This window comes from Schistocerca piceifrons, chromosome 3 (genome assembly GCF_021461385.2).
Source record: "Schistocerca piceifrons isolate TAMUIC-IGC-003096 chromosome 3, iqSchPice1.1, whole genome shotgun sequence".
Lineage (NCBI taxonomy): Eukaryota > Metazoa > Arthropoda > Insecta > Orthoptera > Acrididae > Schistocerca > Schistocerca piceifrons.
This window is the reverse complement of record NC_060140.1, coordinates 946,049,772-946,074,802: the sequence shown is the minus strand read 5'-3', so window position 1 is coordinate 946,074,802 and position 25,031 is coordinate 946,049,772. Positions and strand designations below refer to the sequence as shown.

The 25,031-nt window shown below is 43.5% G+C and overlaps 1 protein-coding gene across 1 annotated transcript in view; it reads right to left on the bottom strand.

The window, feature by feature from the left end:
* The window catches only part of LOC124787677, a 622,327-nt gene that overhangs the window by 241,373 nt on the left and 355,923 nt on the right, over positions 1 to 25,031 (bottom strand). The window contains exons 3-5 of the mRNA XM_047254496.1: positions 4,199 to 4,278; positions 3,912 to 4,051; positions 150 to 394 (exon numbers count right to left, since the gene is read on the bottom strand). Coding sequence (XP_047110452.1) covers positions 150 to 394; positions 3,912 to 4,051; positions 4,199 to 4,278 — 465 coding nt within the window. The remainder of the gene's footprint in view (positions 1 to 149; positions 395 to 3,911; positions 4,052 to 4,198; positions 4,279 to 25,031) is intronic.

Below are 25,031 nucleotides of genomic sequence, written 5' to 3'. Positions count from 1 at the left end.
ACAGTGTTTCAGATCTAAACACCTGGAAGCAGAGTGGTCACACATCTGAACCTACACAAAAAACAGAAAATAAAGTAATGATAATGAGAACAAAAATACTACAACCACATATGCTGACACTGCAGTATTCCAAAGATCATTGCACTCACTTGATATATGGTTGGTGGAGTGCAACAAGGCTTGCATGTATTGTCATGGTGATGGCAGCTAGGTGGAAGTAGTCAAACAGTACAGGTAAATGGTAATGGAGTCCCCTGGTAGGCGAAAAGCGCAGATTGAGTGTGCGACTTGACACACATGCAATTGAGCTGTGCTGATCTGGTCCAAATGTCTGATCAGTAAACCACAGTTCTACTGTAAGAGTGAAATCAGCCCTCTCCAATGTCTCTTCTATCTGTGATATATGCAAAAAAGAAAGAAAGAGCATAAATAAAAAAGTGCAGCACTTCATTTACCTTATTTACATTTCACAATTAAAATTATTGTTTTATGTAAACACTGTGCATTACCTTGTCCAACACAGCGTGAAATGGTGTGACAAATACTGGTAGTAACAACATGCATAATATTACAACAGAAACATGGTGCTTAAAAATCTTGAGTCTTATAAACATGTATATATAACTGAAAACATGAAGAAGAGCATAAACAAAGCAGAACACATTCACACCTTAATAATGGCACCTCCAGTGAAACAAGGTGGCTGAAACAGTCAGCTGAACAAAACCTCCCACATTTACATCACCTTCATTTGATGGAAAGAAGAAGAAAGATGTAACTTAATATTAGAGATTAAGCACAAGCTTGGGTTCAACAATGATAGGGCAGGAAACTGGCAGATGTCTTTACAGAGAAACCATCGTATCATTTACTTCAATTGATACAATGAAACCAAAGAAAGACTAAATTTAGATGACAGGATATGGATTTAAACTCTGTTCCTCCCGGATGCAAGTTTGGTGCCTTGACCACAGTGCTCCTGCCCCCCCCCCCTTTTCCCTTTCTCAATTTATAATCTGTCAGCACATAAATCTCTCTCTTAATAACTGGACTTGCAGATTTTTGTTTCAATTACCTTTTCCTCTCTCTAACAAAAATTATAACAATCTTTATGTGCCAAAGTTTTAAGCATTGTCATTTATTGTACATTTACTTTAATGAAATCGCACCACAAATGTAATGGATTCATAAGAAAAGCACTTTATATATTATAAAATAAATGTTTACTACCATACTGGAGCTGAATGTACACAAATATCAGTTCAGTACGGTATAGTAATAACAGTAGCTAGTATAAATCATAAATCTTTCAGTAAGTTTAAGCATCTTTTAATTAATCTTAATCTTTTAATTAATAACTGTTTTAAATCACACTAAAAAAGATTTTCATAGAGTCCCTTTACATCATTAGGCAACAAGTTAATTAATGTCTTCCAGCAGCAAGTGGACTGTGCAGAAAGAGAATTTAGAAAGTGATCAAATAGTATTCAAACTTAACATTCTTCAATGCAAAAGTGAGAGTACTTTTTTTCCCCTGGTAACAATTTCAGCATGCTATGTAATGGAGAACACATTTGCCCTTTAAAAGTCACTTGGGTTTAACTTTAGAAGATTCTATCTCTTTCCTTCTCCTTTCCGTCCCTTACTTCTCTCTGTACTTCCAGCACTAATCCTCATCTTCAATCTTGTGCACTAAATGACTATTTTATCTTCTTTGTCTTCGATTATTCAAATGCCTTTGCTTTTACAGTTAGCACGTTATTTGTCTCTCTTTACATGAGGTTCTGAACAATTCCCTCTATTTCATATTGTAGATTTCCTCTCCCTTTCCTTTTGGTCTCTGATAATTAAATCCAGATGAAAGTAGCAAATTCATCCTCAACTGAGTCCCAATCAGAGCTTAATTCCGGATGGAACAAGCTGGCACTAGAGATTTAAAACAGTATTCGTGTATTAAATTGCAACACAACAATAATCTGCACCAGTGAACGCACCTGTTGTTTATATTAAATCTTGTGTTTTTTTTTGTTTTAACTATACAAAACTATGTTTTAAAAACCTGAATTTGAGAATAGTATTTTGTAAAAAAATGATCTCTCTTGGTAAGTTTTATTACAAGTTTCCAAAATTGAAAACTGATTTTGATGACTGGTGGTGGTGGTTGTATGGTTGAAGAGATATGTGCACCCAAAATTTTAGAAATTAATCACTAGTCCCACTAGTATCAATGATGTGCTATAGGTAAAAGACATTTTCTCACCAACGTAAAAAACACTGCCGGGAAAAAAAAAAAAATTATTACACCTGGAAAGACAATGATGATTTTGATTCGATTACTGCATATGCTTCCTGGGAGATAGTATATGTACTGATAAAGCTTCAACATTGCCTTTCAACAGATAGCCTATCGGCATATCTACCAGAGTGCAATCTGTGTCTACCCTATAAGAGGGAATGTTCACAGCCGGAAGGTTCAATGCCATGCAAACGTGTGAAGCACGCTGGCAATCGTGCCATGGAGACGCACTCGTGCTTCCTAAGGAGACATATGAGTCTCAATTTTATCATTGATAAAATATATGCTGACGTAATAAATTAAAATTTGAACCAATGCCATTACTTGAAGGAGACAGGGGATCTGGGTTAAAGTCCCAGCCTCGGCACAAATTTTAATTAATTGCTTCAGCTTCTACCCTTACCGCAGATGCAGGTGTCAGTGGTCATGTGAACATCCTCACATCCATAGATGAGGTTCTGGTCATCTGTGCTGCACAGACGCCCGCCAGGATTGTCTTATTGTAAGGGAAGTACTGGGGATCATACAGCTAGCACAGCACAGATGACAGGGCTTGTGAGCACATACGTGTACATACGAACTGTTGTGAACTGGTTATTAGCAATCTGACTATGGGCATGCACACCTCTAGCCAGTCTTCCACTGACACGACAGCATTGACATGCATGACACGACTGGTGCCATCAGAGGACCACTTGTAATATGGGATGGCTTGCCATGGTCTTCAGCGATGAAGCAGATTCTGCACACATGCAAGTGATCGTCATTTGCAAGTACAACGTAGGCCAGATGAGCACTGTCTCAGAGTGCATTCGTCCAAGAAAACTGGCTCCATCCCAGTCCTTATGGGATGGGGAGTGATAAGTTACGACTCTCACTCACCTTTGGTGTCCCATTCCAGGAACATCAACAGTGCTTGGTATGTGCAGAATGGTGTTAGACCCTTTCTTTTACAGTCTGGCAACAGGAAGGTGATGGGTTGCTCCAACAGGTAAATGCTCGTCCACACACTGCCCGTGAAACTCTATGTGCTCTGCAAGATGTGCAGCAACTTTCCTGGCCAGCACAATCTCTACGACTTGTCTCCAATTGAGCAAGTGTGGGATGTGATGGACAAGAAGCGACTCGTGCAACTTGTCAACAGAACACTGCGAACAAGTCTAGCAAGTGTGGCATAACTTATCCCAGAACAGTGTTTGCCATCTGTATGATTGACTTGATGCTAGAGTCAGCACCTACATTGCCAGCCGTGAAGGTTACACCACATATTAACACGAGAGTTTCAGCGTAGGTCAATACTTGGTACCTACGACCCATTTATGCTACTGATCTGTAAGAATCATCATTTCACATACTTCATATGCATTGCTGCTACAAAAAATCTTGAATGAACAGGAAACCTCTAAGAGGGTGCATTAATTTTTCCTTCCAGCAGTGTATATGACAGTGCTGTCCTTATTTTTACATTACTATAATATCTGTGTGTGTGTGTGTGTGTGGGGGGGGGGGGGGGGGGGGGGGGGAGTAGTACATGTGGCTGTATACGAACACCCATGTCACACCATCAGTTATCTCATTGTTAAAGTGAGATCTCTATTATCTATGAGATACCTGCCTTATGACTGTCAACAAGGATGTGAGCACGAAACATGATGACATCATCCAACAGCACTTCTTCATTGCGGTACAAGATCTGGAAGGTCTTACTCACTCCTGCTCCATTGACCACACATGCTGGGAACACCAGTTCACTTCCTGACAGACGAAGTCATCAGTGCAACCACAAACAGAAAAGAGGAGCCAAAAACTAATCATTTCATTTCATCTCATTAAGTTTTATGGATTTATAACCACACATTAAACCAAAATAAAACAGACAATGATATTATGTGGTAAACTCACGTTGGTTTCGTGGAAGATTTACTTCTACTTTGACTGGTAATTTTGGTGAAACCCGCAATGCTGTTCTGATCTGGTAGAACCTGAAACAAGATACAGTAAAAAACTTACTCTCTAAAGAATTATAGGTTAAATGATAAAAATTTAAATATCATTCAGCTTAAGGAACCACACTGAAAGAAATTTTAAAAAGAAGTATTGTACTATCAATTTTAACACACTGCCAATCTTCAGATTACCCAATCATAAGAATGACATGGATATCAGTTGGAGAATTTAATACAGTTTCTAGCAAACAACTATAATGATAAAAACCACTGAAATTCATGCCATCTGTCAATGATTTATTATTAATACTTACACAATTTTCAGGTATCAGTATGTGATCACTTTGCTCTTCAAATAAATCTTTTATAATGAGATCATTAAAGGCCTTTTTTTCTGTGACATGTTTCTGTTAATATAATCATTGGGTACCATAAATAAAATTAAAACATGTAAAAAGTGAAGCAAGCTGCATAGATTGGCAATAATTAATTATGGCTTAATTTGTTATGGTGTTTAAAATTAACGAAATACGACAATGATCAGTGCTTATAATATTCTGCACAATCACAAACTTACAGGTTTTGGGTTTCCTAGTCATTATAGCAAGACAAAACAGTCACATAATCCTCAAGTAGGCCCTAATTCATTCTGACAATTCGATCATTCTGTGAATGTGTTCATTTATCTAGAGTATTTCTACATTTTCTCGTAAATCTCATTTGGAACTTAAGAGGGACTGCCAAGTTACCTAACTGAAGTTTGGAGAATCAAGATGATTATCAGTTGGTTTCATCTGCTCTTGGTGGCATTTGTTCAGCATACCACTCGGAATACTGCAATGTTGACAGCACAGGAAAAGCATTCCAACAAGAGGAACACTTCATTCTATACCTTAGGAAATTGTGATTCTTCCCCAGTCGAGAGTGAAGCAGTAACTATACTGGGGCAGATGTGGCCACTGAATTTGCTGTTGGCTGTAGTTGTGACATGGCAATTTGGAACTATTCCATCTGATATGACTTCAACTTCTCTTGATTTTCTTTTTCCCTTTGCTTTTTTCTCAAACAGTACATTTTCTAAATAAGGTACCATACTTATGGGATGTATTCGACTATTCCAAAATGCTAATTAACTGTTTCCCACTAAAATTCGTTACTCAAGGCAACATTTTTATGTGCTGAATGTAATGCTGCGCTTAGTTGTACTGGGAATCCGGATAACCAGAAGTTATGCCTACGAGAAAATTCTACTTTAGCTCACAGGGTTTTTCTTATATGATAATGTGTATTTCTGGGCATAGCGACACATCCAGTTATAAAAACTGGTAGTTCAACTTTAAAGTGACATATTTCAAATCCTGTGAAACTAATTAATTTAAGCGATGAATATTAATATTCAATTTCAGAAATGGTTACATCTTCCATCCAGGGCGCTGACCTTCCAAAATTTCTGTGGATTCTTATCAATGGCAGAATGCAGTAGGCCCTATACGTTTTCTGCGGAGTCTCGATTTAAAAAAAAAAAAAAAAATTAATACGTTTCATTTATACTCCTTTACGAACACTGCCTGTGTCATTAAGATCTATGCCGTGATAAAGTTAAATATATTGGTACTATATGCATACGATGAGCTGCCGTAGCTCAGTCGATAACACAGCTGACTTAAAAGCAACAGAAATGAGACCAAACTCGAGTTCAAACTTTTTAATTTATGTGCTGAGATACAGGATGACACATTGGTACCTTGTTTCGTAGTTGCCAGAGCAGTCAAGGGCGAACAGTGAAGTGTACATTTTTCATGAACTCTGAAACGTTCAATTGCGTTTTGCCACTGAGATGATCCATTTCAGACACATGCATTATACGACTCCCTGTCTGCAGAAGTAGTAGTTGCCTACGGAAGCACTATACTGGAATCCAAAGCGTATTTACACACACTACAGAATGCTTCGTCTAATTTTTTGTCGTAATAAAACCAAAGGAAGGTGTTTTGCTATCCTTCATGGTATGATCTGCCTGATGGTTTCTTGACACTGCTTGCTTGATGCACTACAGAAAACGACAGAAGACGTATTCTCGAGTTCCTTATTTTTTGGCTGAACATGCTTTTCACTGTTGTCGGTGTTAGTAAAAATCCACCTGTGGTGACGACGACAAATTTATGTCGAATCTGTTCGAATCCGAAAGTATGTATAGAAGCAAAACTCAACATTACGTTTCGTATCTCCACACGCATCCAGTAATGGCGCAACGTTTGAAAACAGCGAAAATCTTTGCCCGGCGACGAGCCTTTGCTTCGCGCATCCCATCAGTAGACCTTCTTCTTTATGCTACCTATTAATGCGTAACACCTTTCAGTCTATAATATAGGGTCCCGCGTCCTTCAAAGCCATTATCGCAAAAAACAAAAAGAGAACAGTCCAAGTCACGTGAAAACAATTTCACTGAAACCTTAAACCACACAGCTGCTATGTTTAACAAAAAGTGGCTATTGAGGTAGGCTGTAACAGTCAGCTTCCTTGTATCTCGGATTATTCCTTATAATTGCTCAGTATTGGCAAGCAGGGAATTTAAAACAATTGTTGAAGAATGTAGTGGGCGTATTGTAGCGTGTCACTTTTAAGGAAACATGAAAACAAACCGAAAAGACATGATTCCATTCTAACTTCCTTTAGAGTGTTTTAATAGCTCATTACTTTTTGATAAAGGCATGCGAGAAAACTTAAAGCTTTAAGTTTTAATTTGCCATGAATTTTCATATGAAGAAGCTCACACTCCGCTGCAGAGTAAAAATTTCATTCTGGAAACATACAGCAGGCTGTGGCTAAGCCGTCTCAGCATACTCTTTCTGCTGGTTCTGCAAGGTCTCCAGGAGAGTTTCTGTGAAGTTTGGAAGGCGGGAGACGATATACTGGACCAACTGAAGCTGTGAGGACGGTTCGTGAGTCGTGCTTGGGTAAGCTCAGATGGTTAGAGCACTTGCCCCCGAAAGGCAAAGGTCCCGAGCTCGAACCTCGGTCCGGTACACAGTTTTAATGTGCCGTGAAGTTGCTTTTGTCACACTAGGCGCGCCCCACAAGATTATGTATGTGGGTTCTCGTGCTCCGGCGCACCCAAGTAGTCGGCGCGTATGCTTCCGTTTCAGATTTTGCCTCAGCGCTTGTCAAATTACGCATTTTGCCGTTATACTTTTGTAGAACTAAATTTTATGCGCAGGACAACATACTTCATCAATTGATTAGGTGGCAGTAAATGGGATTTTTGGGTAATTTACCGAAATTTCCAATATGGCATTTGTATATGCGATTTCAGTCTTTCTCGGCGTATTCCACTCATTGAAACGTTGCGACAAGACGACGCCACCACTCAGCTGATAACCCGAGAAGAATTCATTAATGGCATTTGCATTCCACAATTACCTTTTTTTTAAAAAAACAATTTTTATCAATAGGCCCTCCTTATAACTCACTTCCTGAATGGCAAAACATAACCTACCAATTTTTCCGAATGATTATGCAGTTTCTGAAATAAGTACATTAAATAAGTACGTTCACACGCTAATTGTCAGTACAATCGGCAGCGTCCGTCCAGTCCCGCTCGAGCTATAAACAAACATGGAAAACTGCCTATTGGCTTCTGTCTCGGGTTCTTCGGCCGACGTTCATCTAGTGATTTTTCTGACGTTTCGCCAGCACGAGTGGCTGGCATTGTCAAAGCTTCACCCTCCATTGCCGGTGGTAAACTGGAGCCGAGCTCGCGGCCGCAGACTATATGTACCTGGCGAACCAACGTCCGAGGACTGCTCCGCGGTCATTTCCGGTGCGGTTCTCCTCTTGCTACCTGCGACGGTCGTTCACTGCAGTACGGGAAGCCAGGATCCGTTTACCTCAAGGTTTTCCTCTTTCTTGTTCAAACTGTTCGCGTGTTATTGTATTTCTACAGCTTCTCTGAACAAGCGCGTGTGATAGTGCTTCTCTACAGCCAGAACTTCCGTGTCGGCGAATTTTATTACGTGGTCGGTCTCATTCAGTGTGTGCTCTGCCACGGCCGATTTCTCCACCTGCCCCAGCCTGCAATGTCGCTTATGCTCTTTGATCCTGGTGTTAATTGATCGTCCAGTCATTCCGACAAACTTTTCCGCATGTGCATGGTATACGGTATATTCCCGACATCGCAAGTGGGTCTCTTTTCTCCTCCGCCGAGTTTGTCAACAAGTGGCCACGAAAGCCTTAACAATTTTGTGAAACATGGAAAACACATCAATGGCTATGCACTATTGTCGGTGAAAATACGAATATCGGTATCACCAAAAACTCAGGTTATTTCGAAAGCTAACAGCGTACAAGTGGTTTCTTAGTTCAAGTCTGTAATGTTTTGACTGAACGTGTTTGATGGTTGGTAAGGCATTGGATGGCTGGTTCAAATGGCTATGAACACTATGCGACTTAACTTCTGAGGTCATCAGTCGCCTAGAACTTAAAACTAATTAAACCTAACTAACCTAAGGACATCACACACATCCATGCCCGAGGCAGGATTCGAACCTGTGACCGCAGCAGTCGCGCGGTTCCGGACTGAAGCGCCTAGAAACGCTTGGCCAGTCAGTGTCTTCGTGAGGTCCTGGATACTGTACGTATTGTTTAGTAAGAAGGATGCTAGGTAACAAGAAAAAATAGTGTTTTGCATAAAAGGTGGAACCTATATCCAATAATTTCAGCTGCCCTAAACTTCCCTCGTTTAGGGCATTACTTAATTAGCACATTAATTAATATGTAATGAAACGTTTGGAGCGGTTTTATACACGAGAGTTCGATTCTTCAGAGATTCTAGGATTTACTGGTTGCCTCATATTTTGCGACTGTTGTTTCCTGCGATTCGTCGCCAATAGGATAGTTGAACATTAATGAGACTTTGCGCCCAATTCGACGTGCCACGTTTCATTTGTTTACGTTGACGGTCCGTTGCCAGTACTTCCATGTAGCGTCGACATGTTGCGGGTCTCATAGCATTTCGTTACAGTTTTGTGGCGTGGGACCTTTCCTAGGTTCAACAGCCTCAGGGAGCTCCCACCGGTAAGAGGCCGGGCTCGCATTTGGGAGGATGGCGGTTCAGATGTCCGTCTGTCCGTCCATCTACATCTCGATGCTCTGCAAATCACATTAAAGTGCCTGGTAGAGGGTTCATTGAACCACCTTCACAATTCTCTGTCATTCCACACTCATGCTTTCCGTGATTACCTAAACAGTTTAAGGTAAATGCTAGGACTGTTCCCTCGGAAGGGCGCTGTACATTTCCTTGCCCTCTCAGAGTTTCTGCTCCCCCTCTAATAACCTCGTCTTCGACAGGATTTAATCGTCTTTCTTTCCTCTACAAATTTTCCGACGCTATCCTCCAGATAATTTGTGTGTGTCGCAAGGCCCTAAGTCACGAAATTACTTGTAAAATATAGCTGTTTCCGCCCATTAAGAACGTGGTGGTGTTTTCTGTCATGTGGGGAGGCCTTAGTTCTGTTGCTCGGCTCCAGACTGTAGCGCCTAGAACCGCACGGCCAAAGACATTGGAACCAACATTGTCATTTTGAATGGTCGATTGTTGATAGTAGTAAATTTCAATGAGGACTGTGCTGCGTGAAATATTGCTGTGTATTCTTTCTTCTGTAGATTACTGCAAGGCAGTAGTGTACGCGAACTGTACCGTTTTGTGTAAATACACTCCTGGAAATTGAAATAAGAACACCGTGAATTCATTGTCCCAGGAAGGGGAAACTTTATTGACACATTCCTGGGGTCAGATACATCACATGATCACACTGACAGAACCACAGGCACATAGACACAGGCAACAGAGCATGCACAATGTCGGCACTAGTACAGTGTATATCCACCTTTCGCAGCAATGCAGGCTGCTATTCTCCCATGGAGACGATCGTAGAGATGCTGGATGTAGTCCTGTGGAACGGCTTGCCATGCCATTTCCACCTGGCGCCTCAGTTGGACCAGCTTTCGTGCTGGACGTGCAGACCACGTGAGACGACGCTTCATCCAGTCCCAAACATGCTCAATGGGGGACAGATCCGGAGATCTTGCTGGCCAGGGTAGTTGATTTACACCTTCTAGAGCACGTTGGGTGGCACGGGATACACGCGGACGTGCATTGTCCTGTTGGAACAGCAAGTTCCCTTGCCGGTCTAGGAATGGTAGAACGATGGGTTCGATGACGGTTTGGATGTACCGTGCACTATTCAGTGTCCCCTCGACGATCACCAGTGGTGTACGGCCAGTGTAGGAGATCGCTCCCCACACCATGATGCCGGGTGTTGGCCCTGTGTGCCTCGGTCGTATGCAGTCCTGATTGTGGCGCTCACCTGCACGGCGCCAAACACGCATACGACCATCATTGGCACCAAGGCAGAAGCGACTCTCATCGCTGAAGACGACACGTCTCCATTCGTCCCTCCATTCACGCCTATCGCGACACCACTGGAGGCGGGCTGCACGATGTTGGGGCGTGAGCGGAAGACGGCCTAACGGTGTGCGGGACCGTAGCCCAGCTTCATGGAGACGGTTGCGAATGGTCCTCGCCGATACCCCAGGAGCAACAGTGTCCCTAATTTGCTGGGAAGTGGCGGTGCGGTCCCCTACGGCACTGCGTAGGATCCTACGGTCTTGGCGTGCATCCGTGCGTCGCTGCGGTCCGGTCCCAGGTCGACGGGCACGTGCACCTTCCGCCGACCACTGGCGACAACATCGATGTACTGTGGAGACCTCACGCCCCACGTGTTGAGCAATTCGGCGGTACGTCCACCCGGCCTCCCGCATGCCCACTATACGCCCTCGCTCAAAGTCCGTCAACTGCACATACGGTTCACGTCCACGCTGTCGCGGCATGTTACCAGTGTTAAAGACTGCGATGGAGCTCCGTATGCCACGGCAAACTGGCTGACACTGACGGCGGCGGTGCACAAATGCTGCGCAGCTAGCGCCATTCGACGGCCAACACCGCGGTTCCTGGTGTGTCCGCTGTGCCGTGCGTGTGATCATTGCTTGTACAGCCCTCTCGCAGTGTCCGGAGCAAGTATGGTGGGTCTGACACACCGGTGTCAATGTGTTCTTTTTTCCATTTCCAGGAGTGTATGAACTGCACGCTCCGTGACACACTTATTACTTTCTTTAGTGACTTAAGATTCTACAGCTGAGACTGATTCTTGGACAGTGTTTTACTAACTTGTCATGCAATGGCTTTACACATTATTTGACAAGATTCTTCTCTTCCAGGAGAACAGGAAGAAACAAGTTCCATGGGTGAAAGAAGTGCACTAGGATCTAGAAAAATGCGGGATCACGGCAGAAGAAATTGTGAACAGACAGATCTTAAGGAAAAATGTTGCGGAGGTGAAGGATTTTTTCGAGCAGAAAACGAGGAAGAACAGACAAGAGTATTCTCGGCAGAAGAACGTGCACGAGTGAGCCTACGGATGGAGTACTGGCGAAAGAGGAAGGAAGAGAACTTCAGAAAGTGAGTGAAGTTGTGTAAACGTAGCCCATAGATGGCTGTAACGAAAATAAACAAATAACAATAATCTGCTCAAAACGGTGTGATACGTAGACAGGCCTAAAAACTGGAGTGGAATTCTAACTCTTTGAAGATTAGTCACCGAGAACAAGGTTGCAGCGAAGAGAACGGCTCAACCTCAGTGTCTTGCACGTTATTGAAGTATTTCACTCCTAGTTTAATGCGTTGTGGCGTGGGAAACCCGATAACCAGGGTCGTGATGCTTGTGCATCGGTTACTAAGCGATTGAAGATGTGATTTTTTTACTCCCCACCCAGCTCTAAAATACCCGATCGTCGTCGTGATAAATGGTGTGAACATACAGTCCCGGTTTTCAAACGTTACCAGTAATGTCGACTATGAAAATACACAGCGCGAGTTATCTGAAGTTCAGGCTTGTATTTTCCGAAACAGTCAAGATGTTGCAATTCTCTTTTCACTAGAATGAGCTGTAAGAACATGGTCTCAAAATGGCGAATAGTCTCTTGTCATGGTAATCTTTATTAGACAGATAATGGTTACAACTTTGGTGTTTTTTTTTCCAAAATGAGGACATATTGTAGTAATTTCTGCTACTAGAATCTTAGATCTCGACGGCGTTCCTCATGTTACTTCGACAGATAGTTTTGGAGAAATTACTGCATTTGGAATGTAGGATTCCTCTGTTTCGAACATCAAACTGATTGCTGTCTTGTGCAGAAGTTCGTGATTTCATACGGAAATATGACGCGCCGGATAAGGAAAAGCACTTTCTTGAAGGGGGCAGGGGAAATGCAGCCATGTGTTCACTAACGCAATTTGAAATTTGCGTCACAATTCGCTGCACCAGGCTTCGAGCGACCCGACATCCGAGTACGAGAATCCCGTATGGTACGGCGATCTTCTGCGATCAGTTTGATGTTCAAAACAGAGTAATCCTTATTTATAAATATGATTTCTCTGAAACTACCAGTCGGATTTCGAAGAGAAGTGCCTTTATTTTCTCTCTTTCAGGTCTATGACGCTAGCAGCGGAAATTACGGTTGTTAAGGTCTTCATTTCGCAGACTGGTTTTATGCAACTCTTCACTCTAATCTATCCTGTTGAAGTTTCTTTATCTCTGCATAACTATTGCACTTCTGCAACCAATATCGATTTTAAACTGCTTACTGCAGGCAAACTTGGTTTCCATTCACCGCTTTACAATGCTTACCGCCCCGCCCCTTCCACACATTCACTTCCCTCTATTGCGAAGTCTGCTATCCATTTATGCATCTGAATGTGTCTTATTAACCTATTCCTTCTTTTCGTCAAGTTTTGTTTTATGAATTTCCTTCTTTCCCCATTAGATTCAGCACGTCCTTGTAGAATCTCCAGTATTTTCCTGTACCTCCACGTTTCCAAACCTTCTGTTTGTCTGAAGTGTTTATCGTCCACGTATCAAACAAATACCTACCCAAAAGTCTTCCCAACACTTCAATACGTTCACATCGAATATAAATTTGTGTGTCTGAGAAGTGCTTTCATCCTATTATCACTCTGCACTTTACACCTTCTCTGCTTAGGCCATCGTCAAATTTTTGCTGCTGAAATAGCAAAAATAATATACTTCATTTAGCGTTAATTTTCTAGTAGAATTCCCTCAGCATTTAACTATACTTCATTTCATTATTCATTTTTTACTTTCATCGATTATCCCCATATAGCCTCTTATCAAACGAGAACCCATTCCGTTTAACTGCTATTCCAACACCTCAGCCCGCCTCTGATTGAGGTCTGCCGACAAAATTCTAATTCAGAGGTTTAATTTCTTCTCCTTGGACGTCAATTCCCTTTCTACATTCCGGGGATATGCTATAACCAGGTCTCATTCCCTTTTCAACCATTGCTTGCCTTTCATGCCTTTCAACTTATACAACTGCGGCCTAATCTATAAAAGTTGTCGATAACTATTCGCTACCTGCATTTTTTCCTCGTTACCTCCAGAATTACAAAGAGCAGAAATTGTTATAATTTCCTTTGAAATAACGAAGTTGGTACGGAAAGCTCTACAAGAAATGTTGCTACGACAAGAGACTACACGTCGTTTTTGAGAATTTTCTTAGAATTCACGTGAAGGATAAGAGAATTGCGATATCTTAAACAGATATGGAAGCGTACGTGACTCACAACGCATAGCACATTAATACACTACTGGCCATTAAAACTGCTACACCAAGAAGAAATACATATGATAAACGGGTATTCATTGGTCAAATATATTATACTAGAACTGACATGTGATTACATTTTCACGCAATTTGGGTGCATAGATCCTGAGAAATCAGTACCCAGAACAACCACCTCAGGCCTTAATAACGGCCTTTATACGCCTGGGCATTGAGTCAAACAGAGCTTGGATGGCGTGTACAGGTACAGCTCCCCATGCAGCTTCAACACGATACCACAGTTCATCAAGAGTAGTGACTGACGTATTGTGATGAGCCACTTGCTCGGCCACCATTGACCAGACGTTTTCAGTTGGCGAGAGATCTGGAGAATGTGCCGGCCAGGGCAGCAGTCGAACATTTTCTGTATCCAGAAAGGCCCGTACACGACTTGCAACATGCGGTCGTGCATTATCCTCCTGAAATGTAGGGTTTAGGGTTCGAATGAAGGGTAGAGCCACAGGTCGTAACACATCTGAAATGTAACGTCCATCGTTCAAAGTGCCGTCAATGCGAACAACAGGTGACCGAGACGTGGAACCAATGGTATCCTATACCATCACGCCGGGTGATACGCCAGTATGGCGATGACGAATACACACTTCCAATGTGCAATCACCACGATGTCGCCGAACACGGATGCGACCATCATGATGCTGTAAACAGAACCTGGATTCATCTCAAAAAATGACGTTTTGCCATTCGTGCACCCAGGTTCGTCGTCGACTACACCATCGCAGGCGCTCCTGTCTGTGATGCAGCGTCAAGGGTAACCGCACCCATGGTCTCAGAGATGATAGTCCGAGCTGCTGCAAACGTCGTCGAACTGTTCGTGCAGATGGTTGTTGTCTTGCAAACGTCCCCATCTGTTGACTCCGGGATCGAGACGTGGCTACACGATCCGTTACAGTCATGCGCATAAGATGCCTGTCATCTCGACTGCTAGTGATACGAGGCCGTTGGGATCCAGCACGGCGTTCCGTATTACCCTCCTGAACCCACCGATTCCATATTCTGCTAACAGTCATTGGATCTCGACCAACGCGAGCAGCAATGTCGCGATACGATAAACCGCAATCGCGATAGGCTACAATCCGACCTTCATCATAGTCGTAAACGTGATGGTACGCATTTCTCCTCCTTGCACGAGGCATCACAACAACGTTTCACCAGGCAACGCCGGTCAACTGCTGTTTGCGTATGAGAAATCGTTGGAAACTTTCGTCATGTCAGCACGTAGGTGGTGTCGCCACCGGCGCCAACCTTGTGTGAATGCTCTGAAAAGCTAATCATTTGCATATCACAGTATCTTCTTCCTGTCGGTTAAATTTCGCGTCTGTAGCACGTCATCTTCGTGGTGTAGCATTTTTAATGGCCAGTAGTGTAGTATGCGACTATTCTCTAGGAAGCAAAAACTAGTTTTGTTTTCACTGATCTCTAATAATGAAAAAAAGGGGAATTGTATTACTTGGTACGGTACACGGCTTTGGTGACAGGAAGCAGAGGACTGACACGATGTGTGTAGTAGCCACGACACGAGGTGTGTCGTTTACATGCGTCTGGCGCTGGCCCGAGAGACACGTTCGCCCGTGATAGGATCTCAAGTTTTGTTTCTTGCGCGAAAACCTAGCCTCCCTAAGCTCCCAATATACTTGAATTCGCCCCCACAGGGCAATCTGAGGCCGGTCTTTGCGCGTTGGACGACGAAGAGGTTGGCAGAAATAGCCGTGCGTTCTACTGCCAGTACCAACAATACTGACGGACACACGTGCATTCTCGGCCACAGTGCAATCCACGAATGAAGATGCAACAGCTAGGAACATCTTTCAGAGGTGAACAGAGATCGTGTTATAATTTGTTCAACGAATATAATAGCACATAAATTAATTCGCGTTCCACAATGATAAGCTATATAAACAATAGCTCTGCTTTTTTTTATATCATCAGGTGACTAAAAAAAAATTTCAATTGTTCATTGCAAATTACTCTTGTCGTTAGATACAGTTCCCTTTTGTGGCCGGCCGCGGTGGTCTAGCGGTTCTAGGCGCTTAGTCCGGAGCCGCGCGACTGCTACGGTCGCAGGTTCGAATCCTGCCTCGTGATGGCTGGGTGTTGTGTGCTGTCCTTATGTTAGTTAGGTTTAAGTAGTTCTAAGTTCTAGGGGACTGATGACCATAGATGTTAAGTCCCATAGTGCTCAGAGCCATTTGAACCCTTTTGTGGTTACAAGATATTTTTATTCCTTTAGTTGCAGATTGTTGTTCACTCTATGTATACAGACGAGAAGAATTGTCTTGTCACACTTCCCTGGGGCACTGCTGACGACACCCTTGTCTCTGATGAACATTCGCCGTACAGAGCAACGTACAATTTCTTATGTTCCTTATTCTTTTGGACGTACAGTGCCATTCCCTACAAAAATCATGTTGCACAATTGCAGCTTAACTGCACCTGTTGATTTGCTGTCGACTAAGCCCACATTGGGTAATGAAAGAGTCAGCTAGTTAGGTGCCCCATCTATGTAGGCTCTCAGAGGTTGGTACACCAGGGAGTCCTCTCCCGGCAGCCATATGAATCGGCAACTTTCAGTTAGCGCCAAGTTTCCGGTGCGTTAAGCAGAAATTCATCCCACGCTTCTGCCTCTATTTATTTGGAAGATTGTCCGATGAATATTTACGAAACACCTGGTAGTTTTGGAACTACGTCAGCACACAGCCATGGTCGGTCATACTGCATTTTGTCTTGGAACATTCCATCGCCTTTCCGGCATACTAATAATACTGTCACATCGAGAGTTTTTATTGGAAACAAGTGTTTTACTCAACTGACAGCAGAAATGAAAATAGTCTGAATAAGGGTAGAGTTTAGCTTTCCCGTAGCATCAACTGATGGACTACTACTTAATTTGAACATGTACTGGAAAATGAATCGGTTATGGCCTTGGCAAATGAACCAGACCGGCATTCGCATGAAATGATGCGGGAAAACTGTCGCGTATGGCGGAGGTCCTGCGAGCAGACGATGATCATAATGCGTAGGTAAGACCAAACCATGGCTGACAGAAACTTGTGGACGTCATTTATAATGAATCACTTACATCTGTATTCCGCAGGCCTTTGTACGGTGTGAAGTTCAAATGGCTCTGAGCACTATGGGACTTAACATCTGAGGTCATCAGTCCCCTAGAACTTAGAACTACTTAAACCTAACTAACCTAAGGACCTCACACACACATCTTTGCGTGAGGCAGGATTCGAACCTGCGACCATATTCGTCGCGTGGTTCCAGACTATAGCGTCCAGAACCGCTCGGCCACCTCGGCCGGGTCGCTGTGAGGTGGACAGCATACATTGTACAAGAAAATAATTCTCCCTTTTTGTTCCAGTGACACCTAGTGCACGAGAAAGAACATTTTTGGTACGTCCCTTTGTTCATCAGTATTCCTTTTACTTATACCCACGTTATCATTACTCAAGATGCATTTTTCTTTAGATATAATGGAGCGTGGGTTCTCAGAATAATGAGAATAAGGCTTTTCGCGATGAACAGAGCCTTTCTTGTTGCGTCTCCTTGTGTGTCACTCGAGCTAAGAAAACACAAACCAATCACGAAGCGCGAGCAGCTCTTCTTTGACTCTTCTCCACCTCGTTTACAAATCCTGCTGGATTCGGCTTCCGGGCAGACGTACAATACTGTAATACGTGGCCGAACGAGCGTTTTGTGAACGATCTCTTTCGTGTGTAATTATGCTTCCTTGTGATTCTTCCGGTAAATATTTCTCAGTCTGGCATCTGCGTACCCCATCTACCGGCTACTTATCGGTTCCACTTTATATCAGTCCGTGCACGTACTCATAAATATTTGAGATTTGTAACTGTACCAAGCGAAGTGGCGCAGTGGTTAGCACACTGGGCTCCCATTCGAGAGGACGACGGTTCATATCTGTGCCACGACGGTTCCTTTGAAATGGCGCGTCCAGTTTCCTTCCCCACCCTTGAAATAATCCGAGCTTGTGCTGCGTCTCTAATGACCTCGTTCCAGACGGAAGTTAAACCCTGATCTTCCTTCCTGCAGTTGCAAGTGATTCAACTGTTTGATGACAGATCTTGTAATCAATTTACGCCCATAACATTACAATTTATTATGTCAAAAGTCAGCTGCAGTCTTTGATCAGCACCCTCACCTTTAAATCTTTGTAACAATTTCATATCGCTGCGATCTTCCTGGGCAAAACGTCTAAATTGCACACAGACTCACATTGAAATTCCGGCGGCACATCGACGAAACGTAACGTTGCGTCCAGCCGCAATGAAATGGTACCAACAGTTTTACCTAGGCCGTGCTGACGTAGGCAATACCCACTGTGGGAAGGCCAGCGGTATCGACAACGGACGACAATGTCCAGGCAATGAAGGAACTGACTCGCAGCAATCACATATATTCTAACAATGAGAACATTCTCAGCGCGTTTCTCAAATGGCTCCGTGACCAGGTAGCCCATTTCGACCGTCGAAGAACCGAGCAATTAATGGAACTTTCCGATCGTTGTGTGCATAGACTTGCTGATCACCTTGAAAAATAATGTCACTGTCGAGCGTTGTGCAACATTCAGTAAAGGATACTAGACCTGCCACAATAACGTGTAACACTCTTTTTTTCTTTTTTCTTTTTTCTTTTTTTTCAAGTCTGGCGTATTTTGAAATGACAGACAGAGGAAATTCTTGTGACATGAGTCCTTTATTTGCATCTAAATACACTACTGGACATTAAAATTGCTATACCACGAAGACGACGTGCTACAGACGCGAAATTTAACCGACAGGAAGAAGATGCCGTGATATGCAAATGATTAGCTTTACAGAGCATTCACACAAGGTTGGCGCCGGTGGCGACACCTACAACGTGCCGACATGAGGAAAGTTTCCAACCGATTTCTCATACACAAACAGCAGTTGACCGGCGTTGCCTAGTGAAACGTCGTTGTGATGCCTCGTGTAAGGAGGAGAAATCCGTACTATCACGTTTCCGACTTTGATAAATGTCGGATTGTAACCTATCGCTATTGCGGTTTATCGTATCGCGACTTTGCTGCTCACGTTGGTCGAGATCCAATGATTGTTAGCAGAATATGGAATCGGTGGATTCAGGAGGGTAATGCGGAACGCCGTGCTGGATCCTAACGGCCTCGTATAACTAGCAGTCGAGATAACAGGCATCTTATCCGCATGGCTGTAACGGATCGTGCAGCCACGTCTCGATCCCTGAGTCAACAGTTGGGGACGTTTGCAAGACAACAACATCTGCACGAACAGTTCGGCGACGTTTGCATCAGCATGGACTATCAGCTCGGAGACCATGGCTGCGGTCACCCTTGATGCTGCATCACAGACAGGAGCGCTTGCGATGGTGTACTCAACGACGAACCTGGGTGCACGAATGGCAAGACGTCATTTTTTCGGATTAATCCAGGTTCTGTTTACAGCATCATGATGGTCGCATCAGTGTTTGGCGACATCGCGGTGAACGCACACTGGAAGCGTGTATTCGTCATCGCCACACTGGCGGATGACCCGGCGTGATGATGTGGGGTGTCGTTGGTTACACGTCTCGGTCACCTCTTGTTCGCATTGACGTCACTTTGAACAGTGGACGTTACATTTCAGATGTGCTACGACCCGTGGCTCTACCCTTCATTCGATCCCTGCGAAACCCTACATTTCAGCAGGATAATGCACGACCGCATGTTGCAGGTCCTGTACGGGCCTTTCTGGATACAGAAAATGTTCGACTGCTGCCCTGGCCAGCACATTCTCCAGATCTCTCGCCAACTGAAAACATCTGGTCAACGGTGGCCGAGCAACTGGCTCGTCACAGTCACTACTCTTGATGAACTGTGGTATCGTGTTGAAGCTGCATGGGCAGCTGTACCTGTACACGCCATCCAAGCTCTGACTCAATGCCCAGGCGTATCAAGGCCGTTGTTACGGCCACAGGTGGTTGTTCTGCGTACTGATTTCTCAGGAGCTACGCACCCAAATTGCATGTAAATGTAATCACATGTCAGTTCTAGTATAATATATTTGTCCAATGAATACCCGTTTATCATCTGCATTTCTTCTTGGTGTAGCAATTTTAATGGCCAGTAGTGTATTTTCCCTAAATGCTTATCTATCTGGAGCCCCCACTCCGCCACTTCCATTACGGGCCAAACCCTGCGTATACCATTAACTTACTGGTATTCAATAATCGGGCAGACAAGTGTTTTGTAAGCTACCCTCTTTCGTGGGTCCATTCATGTGTCCTTAGCGCATTGCCAACTAATCTCAGCGTTAGTTTAATGTGGTTGCTTCACTTCAGTCTGCTAACAGTGAATACACTCTGATAGTTCACGGCTGTTACTGTGTACAGTGGTTGAGCGCTAATATCGCAATCTAACAACAGTGAACCTTTCCCATTTTTATGCACAATACGCTACATATTTTATTTATGGGGAGGGTCGACTGCCAGTGTCTGCACGTCACCTCGCTCCTCTGCAGATCTTCCTGCATTTCGCTACTTTTTTCTGCGTTAAGGTAAAAAAAATAAACTTAACTCCGCCCGAACAGGCCATGAAGGCCTAACGTCACCGAAAGGCCGCCGTGTCACCCTCAGACCACAGGCGTCATTGGATGCGGATATAGAGGGGCGTGTAGTCAGCACACCGCTGTCCCGGACGTACGTCACTTTACGAGACCGTCCCCGTAAGGTTGATGGGCCCAAATTTCATGACTTTAGTAGGTTAGGGCCTGTATAAGCCCCGAAAAGTTACGGAAAAGGCTAAAAGTTTGTATATGCATTTCTTAATTTATTCTCCACTTGTAGGCAACTTACAATTACATTGTTGCAACGTACTAACTCCGGCGTACTAACTCCGGCGTACTAACTCCGGCGTACTAACTCCGGCGTACTTACTCCGGCGTACTTACTCCGGCGTACTTACTCCGGCGTACTTACTCCGGCGTACTTACTCCGGCGTACTTACTCCAGTATTTGACATAAACGCCGTAAAATCAGAAATACAAAAAAGGTGTTCGCGATTTCGTCTACCATAAAAAATTCTCAAAAATTAATTTAAACGCATTTTACCATTGTAACATTACCAAACCCTTTCACTATTACAAATCTCTCTAAGGCCATGAATGAAAAATGTTTTCAATTTATTTTCGGCGTTCTAAATGTGTCTCTCATATGAATGGGTGTGTCTGGATAGACCAGAGCATGTTTCACGATAATAAACCAAGCACTTCGTGCAACGAATCCATTTCTCTCCGCTTGCCTTTTTCGGTAGGAAAAAGTAAAATCATCTCTCTAAATAGAAAATTTCAGTAACAGTTACAAATTTCGTCCCCGGGATGAAAATCGGACCTACAAGAGACATTACCAACATCCCCAGATTTATTATAATGGCCGACGGGGCAACATAGGCCAAACCGTCGACAGTAGGGATTACACGCCAGAATCTACAACACACGACCGAGATAAATGGTTCAAATGGCTCTGAGCACTACGGGACCTAACATCTGAGGTCATCAGTCCCCTAGAACTTAGAACTAGTTAAACCTAATTAACCTAAGGACATCACACACATCCATGCCCGAGGCAGGATTCGAACCTGCGACCGTAGCAGTCGCGCCGTTCCGGACTGAAGCGCCTAGAAACGCTCGGCCACCGCGGCCGGCACGACCGAGATAACGATCAATTTTTGAACACAAACCAGTGCTCTTACTAGGAATAGCATGCTGTTAATCTGACTGCTGCACTAACTCATTTGAGTGTAAAAAGATGAAGTCCCTCGTACACGTAAGCTAAACGTGCTGCAAACGACAGACACTTGACTGTCACGTAGGCACTCACAATTAAACAATTCTTACTAACTGTGAAAACCGGAAATTCCTAGAGGGACGAAATTGGGAGCAGTGACGATGCTAGGGCCCCGTTACCTTATGCTAATCGCATCATCCATAGGCAGGGTCAAGGAGTTTTGAACCTTAAGCCGTCGGCACACGGACCGTGCTGTCGAACGTTAACGTTGAGCGTGCCAAGTTCAACGTGCTGCTGAACGCTCAGAAAGGATGCGCCTTGTGCATACGGTACGTGGGCCCCAACGTGGTGTACGCGATCGCAACGCGCTCCAGCGGCAGTTGAGGGATGTTTCTAGTTCGTAAATCACACTGTTCACTCAACGGGAGGGCGTAAAATTCCCACGTTAGCTCTATTAAAGCGCATATTTCCTCCATCGCCCACGAAAAGGAAATTACCATGTCCAATCAATAAGGACACAGACTTATAAAAGTTCCATTACAAACAGTGCGGTACAAATTTGGAATACTTCTCCGCATAAGGTAAACATTGTTTCATCATTCCCACATTTTAGTAAAACCCCAAGGTCAGCCTTACTTGATCACTACCCAGTAGCAGAATCTTTGCGACATGTGAATTACGAAGTGTAAAAGAAAAAGGAACAAAGTTGTCCTGTAGATTAAGCCAATCGAACAAAATCACCCCTCAAAAAAGGTGAATTTATATTTACATAACATCAAATTATAGCATTTACTTATATTAAACTAATAGTAGAGTATCAGAACCTAATAAAAACACGAATGTTACGAAAAAAAAATTAGAAGTGTTATGACGCGAACCACCACCCCAATTAAAACTGATTATTGTACAAAGACGCTACTCATTACGCTAATCCTACCACACAATTCTTGAATGTAATCATATTGTATTACCCATGCTATAAACGTTAATCGTACATAATTATGTTACTAATTGTAATTTAATTATAACAAATTGTACCAAGGATAATACGTTTTGGGTGGATCTTCAGTGTGTCGCTGTCTTCAAATAGCCTTTTCTCATAATACGCAAGTTACAATAATTCTTTTGTAACAAATATGATGTTTCTCATTATTTTATTGGAACAAATCACACAACTAACAACGGATTTTCCAGTGATTCTCAATTTGCTGGTGCTCAGAAACGGCAAATATACATACAGGCTTGAAATGAATGCTAATATGGCGCCTCACAACTCTGTACTGAAGGGTGACGGCGTGCGTGTGACGTAGATGGCGTTGTGCCATCTCATTGGTTAACGCTCAGACGCACGCTCAGAATACCTGACATGCCAGAAATTGCTCTGCACGTTCGGAAAGACTCCCGAACGTGCTGTTCCACGCTATGACGTCAGAAACTCGGCACGCTCAACGTTCAACGTTCGGATGCACGCGTTTTTATTAGGTTCTGATACTTCATTATTAGTTTAATATAAGTATATGCTATAATATTTGATGTTATATAAATATAAATTCACTTTTTTTTTTAGGAGTGACTATTCGCTTGGCTTAATCTACAGGACAGCTTGCGCTACTTGTATAAAGATATCTTGCTCCTTTTTCTTTTACGCTTCGTAATTCACATGTTGCAAAGATTCTGCTACTGGGTAAGAACAGTATTCAAGTAAGACTGACCTTGGGGTTTCACTAAAATGTGGAAATGATGAAATAATGTTTGTCTTATGCGGAGAACTATTCCAAATTTGTACCACACTGTTTGTAATGGAACTTTTATAAGCCTGTGTCCTTATTGATTGGACATGGTACTTTCCTTTTCATGAACGATGGAGGAAATGTGCGTTTTAATAGTTCTAACGTGGTAATTTTACGCGCGCCCGTTGAGTAAACAGTGTGATTTGCGAACTAGAAACATCTCTCAAACTGCCGCTGGAGTGCGTTGCGATCGCGTATACCACGTTGGGTCCCACGTACCGTGTGCACAAGTCGCATCGTTCCTGAGCGTCCAGCAGCACGTTGAAGTTGGCACGCTCAACGTTAACGTTCGACAGCACGGTCCGTGTACCGACGGCTTTACGCTAGATGTCTTCCCCAACAGCAATAGTATCTTCCAGCAGCATAACTGTGCGTATCACAAGGCCAGGATGATGCTGCAACGGTTTGAGGAGAACGACAGTGAACTCACGTTGATGTCTTTGCCATCAAGTTCGGTTTATCTGAATCCAATGAAACCCTGCTGGGACGCCAGGCACCAGCTCCGCGCCCACAGACCAATCGCCCGTAAACAACGGAAAGTGTGTGACCTGTGCTGAGGCGTCTACTGCCACAAATCTCTGTACATCTATAAAGTACTAGGACCTGGAAGAGCAGCTGAACGGAATGGACAGTGTCTTGAAAGGAAGATATAAGACGAACATCAACAAAAGCAAAACGAGGATAATGGAATGTAGTCGAATTAAGTCGGGTGATGCTGAGGGAATTAGATTAGGAAATGAGACACTTAAAGTAGTAAAGGAGTTTTGCTATTTGGGGAACAAAATAACTGATGATGGCCGAAGTAGAGAGGATATAAAATGTAGACTGGCAATGGCAACGAAAGCGTTTCTGAAGAAGAGAAACTTGTTAACATCGAGTATAGATTTAAGGGTCAGGAAGTCGTTTCTGGAAGTACAAGGTGCATTCAAGTTCTAAGGCCTCCGATTTCTTTTCTAATTAACTACTCACCCGAAATCGATGAAACTGGCGTTACTTCTCGACGTAATCGCCCTGCAGACGTACACATTTTTCACAACGCTGACGCCATGATTCCATGGCAGCGGCGAAGGCTTCTGTACGAGTCTGTTTTGACCACTGGAAAATCGCTGAGGCAATAGCAGCACGGCTGGTGAATGTGAGGCCACAGAGAGTGTCTTTCATTGTTGGAAAAAGCCAAAAGTCACTAGGAGCCAGGTCAGGTGAGTAGGGAGCATGAGGAATCACTTCAAAGTTGTTATCACGAAGAAACTGTTGCGTAACGTTAGCTCGATGTGCGGGTGAGTTTGTCTTGGTGAAACAGCACATGCGCAGCCCTTCCCGGACGTTTTTGTTCCAGTGCAGGAAGGAATTTGTTCTTCAAAACATTTTCGTAGGATTCACCTGTTACTGTAGTGCCCTTTGGAATGCAATGGGTAAGGATTACGTCCTCGCTGTCCCAGAACATGGACACCATCATTTTTC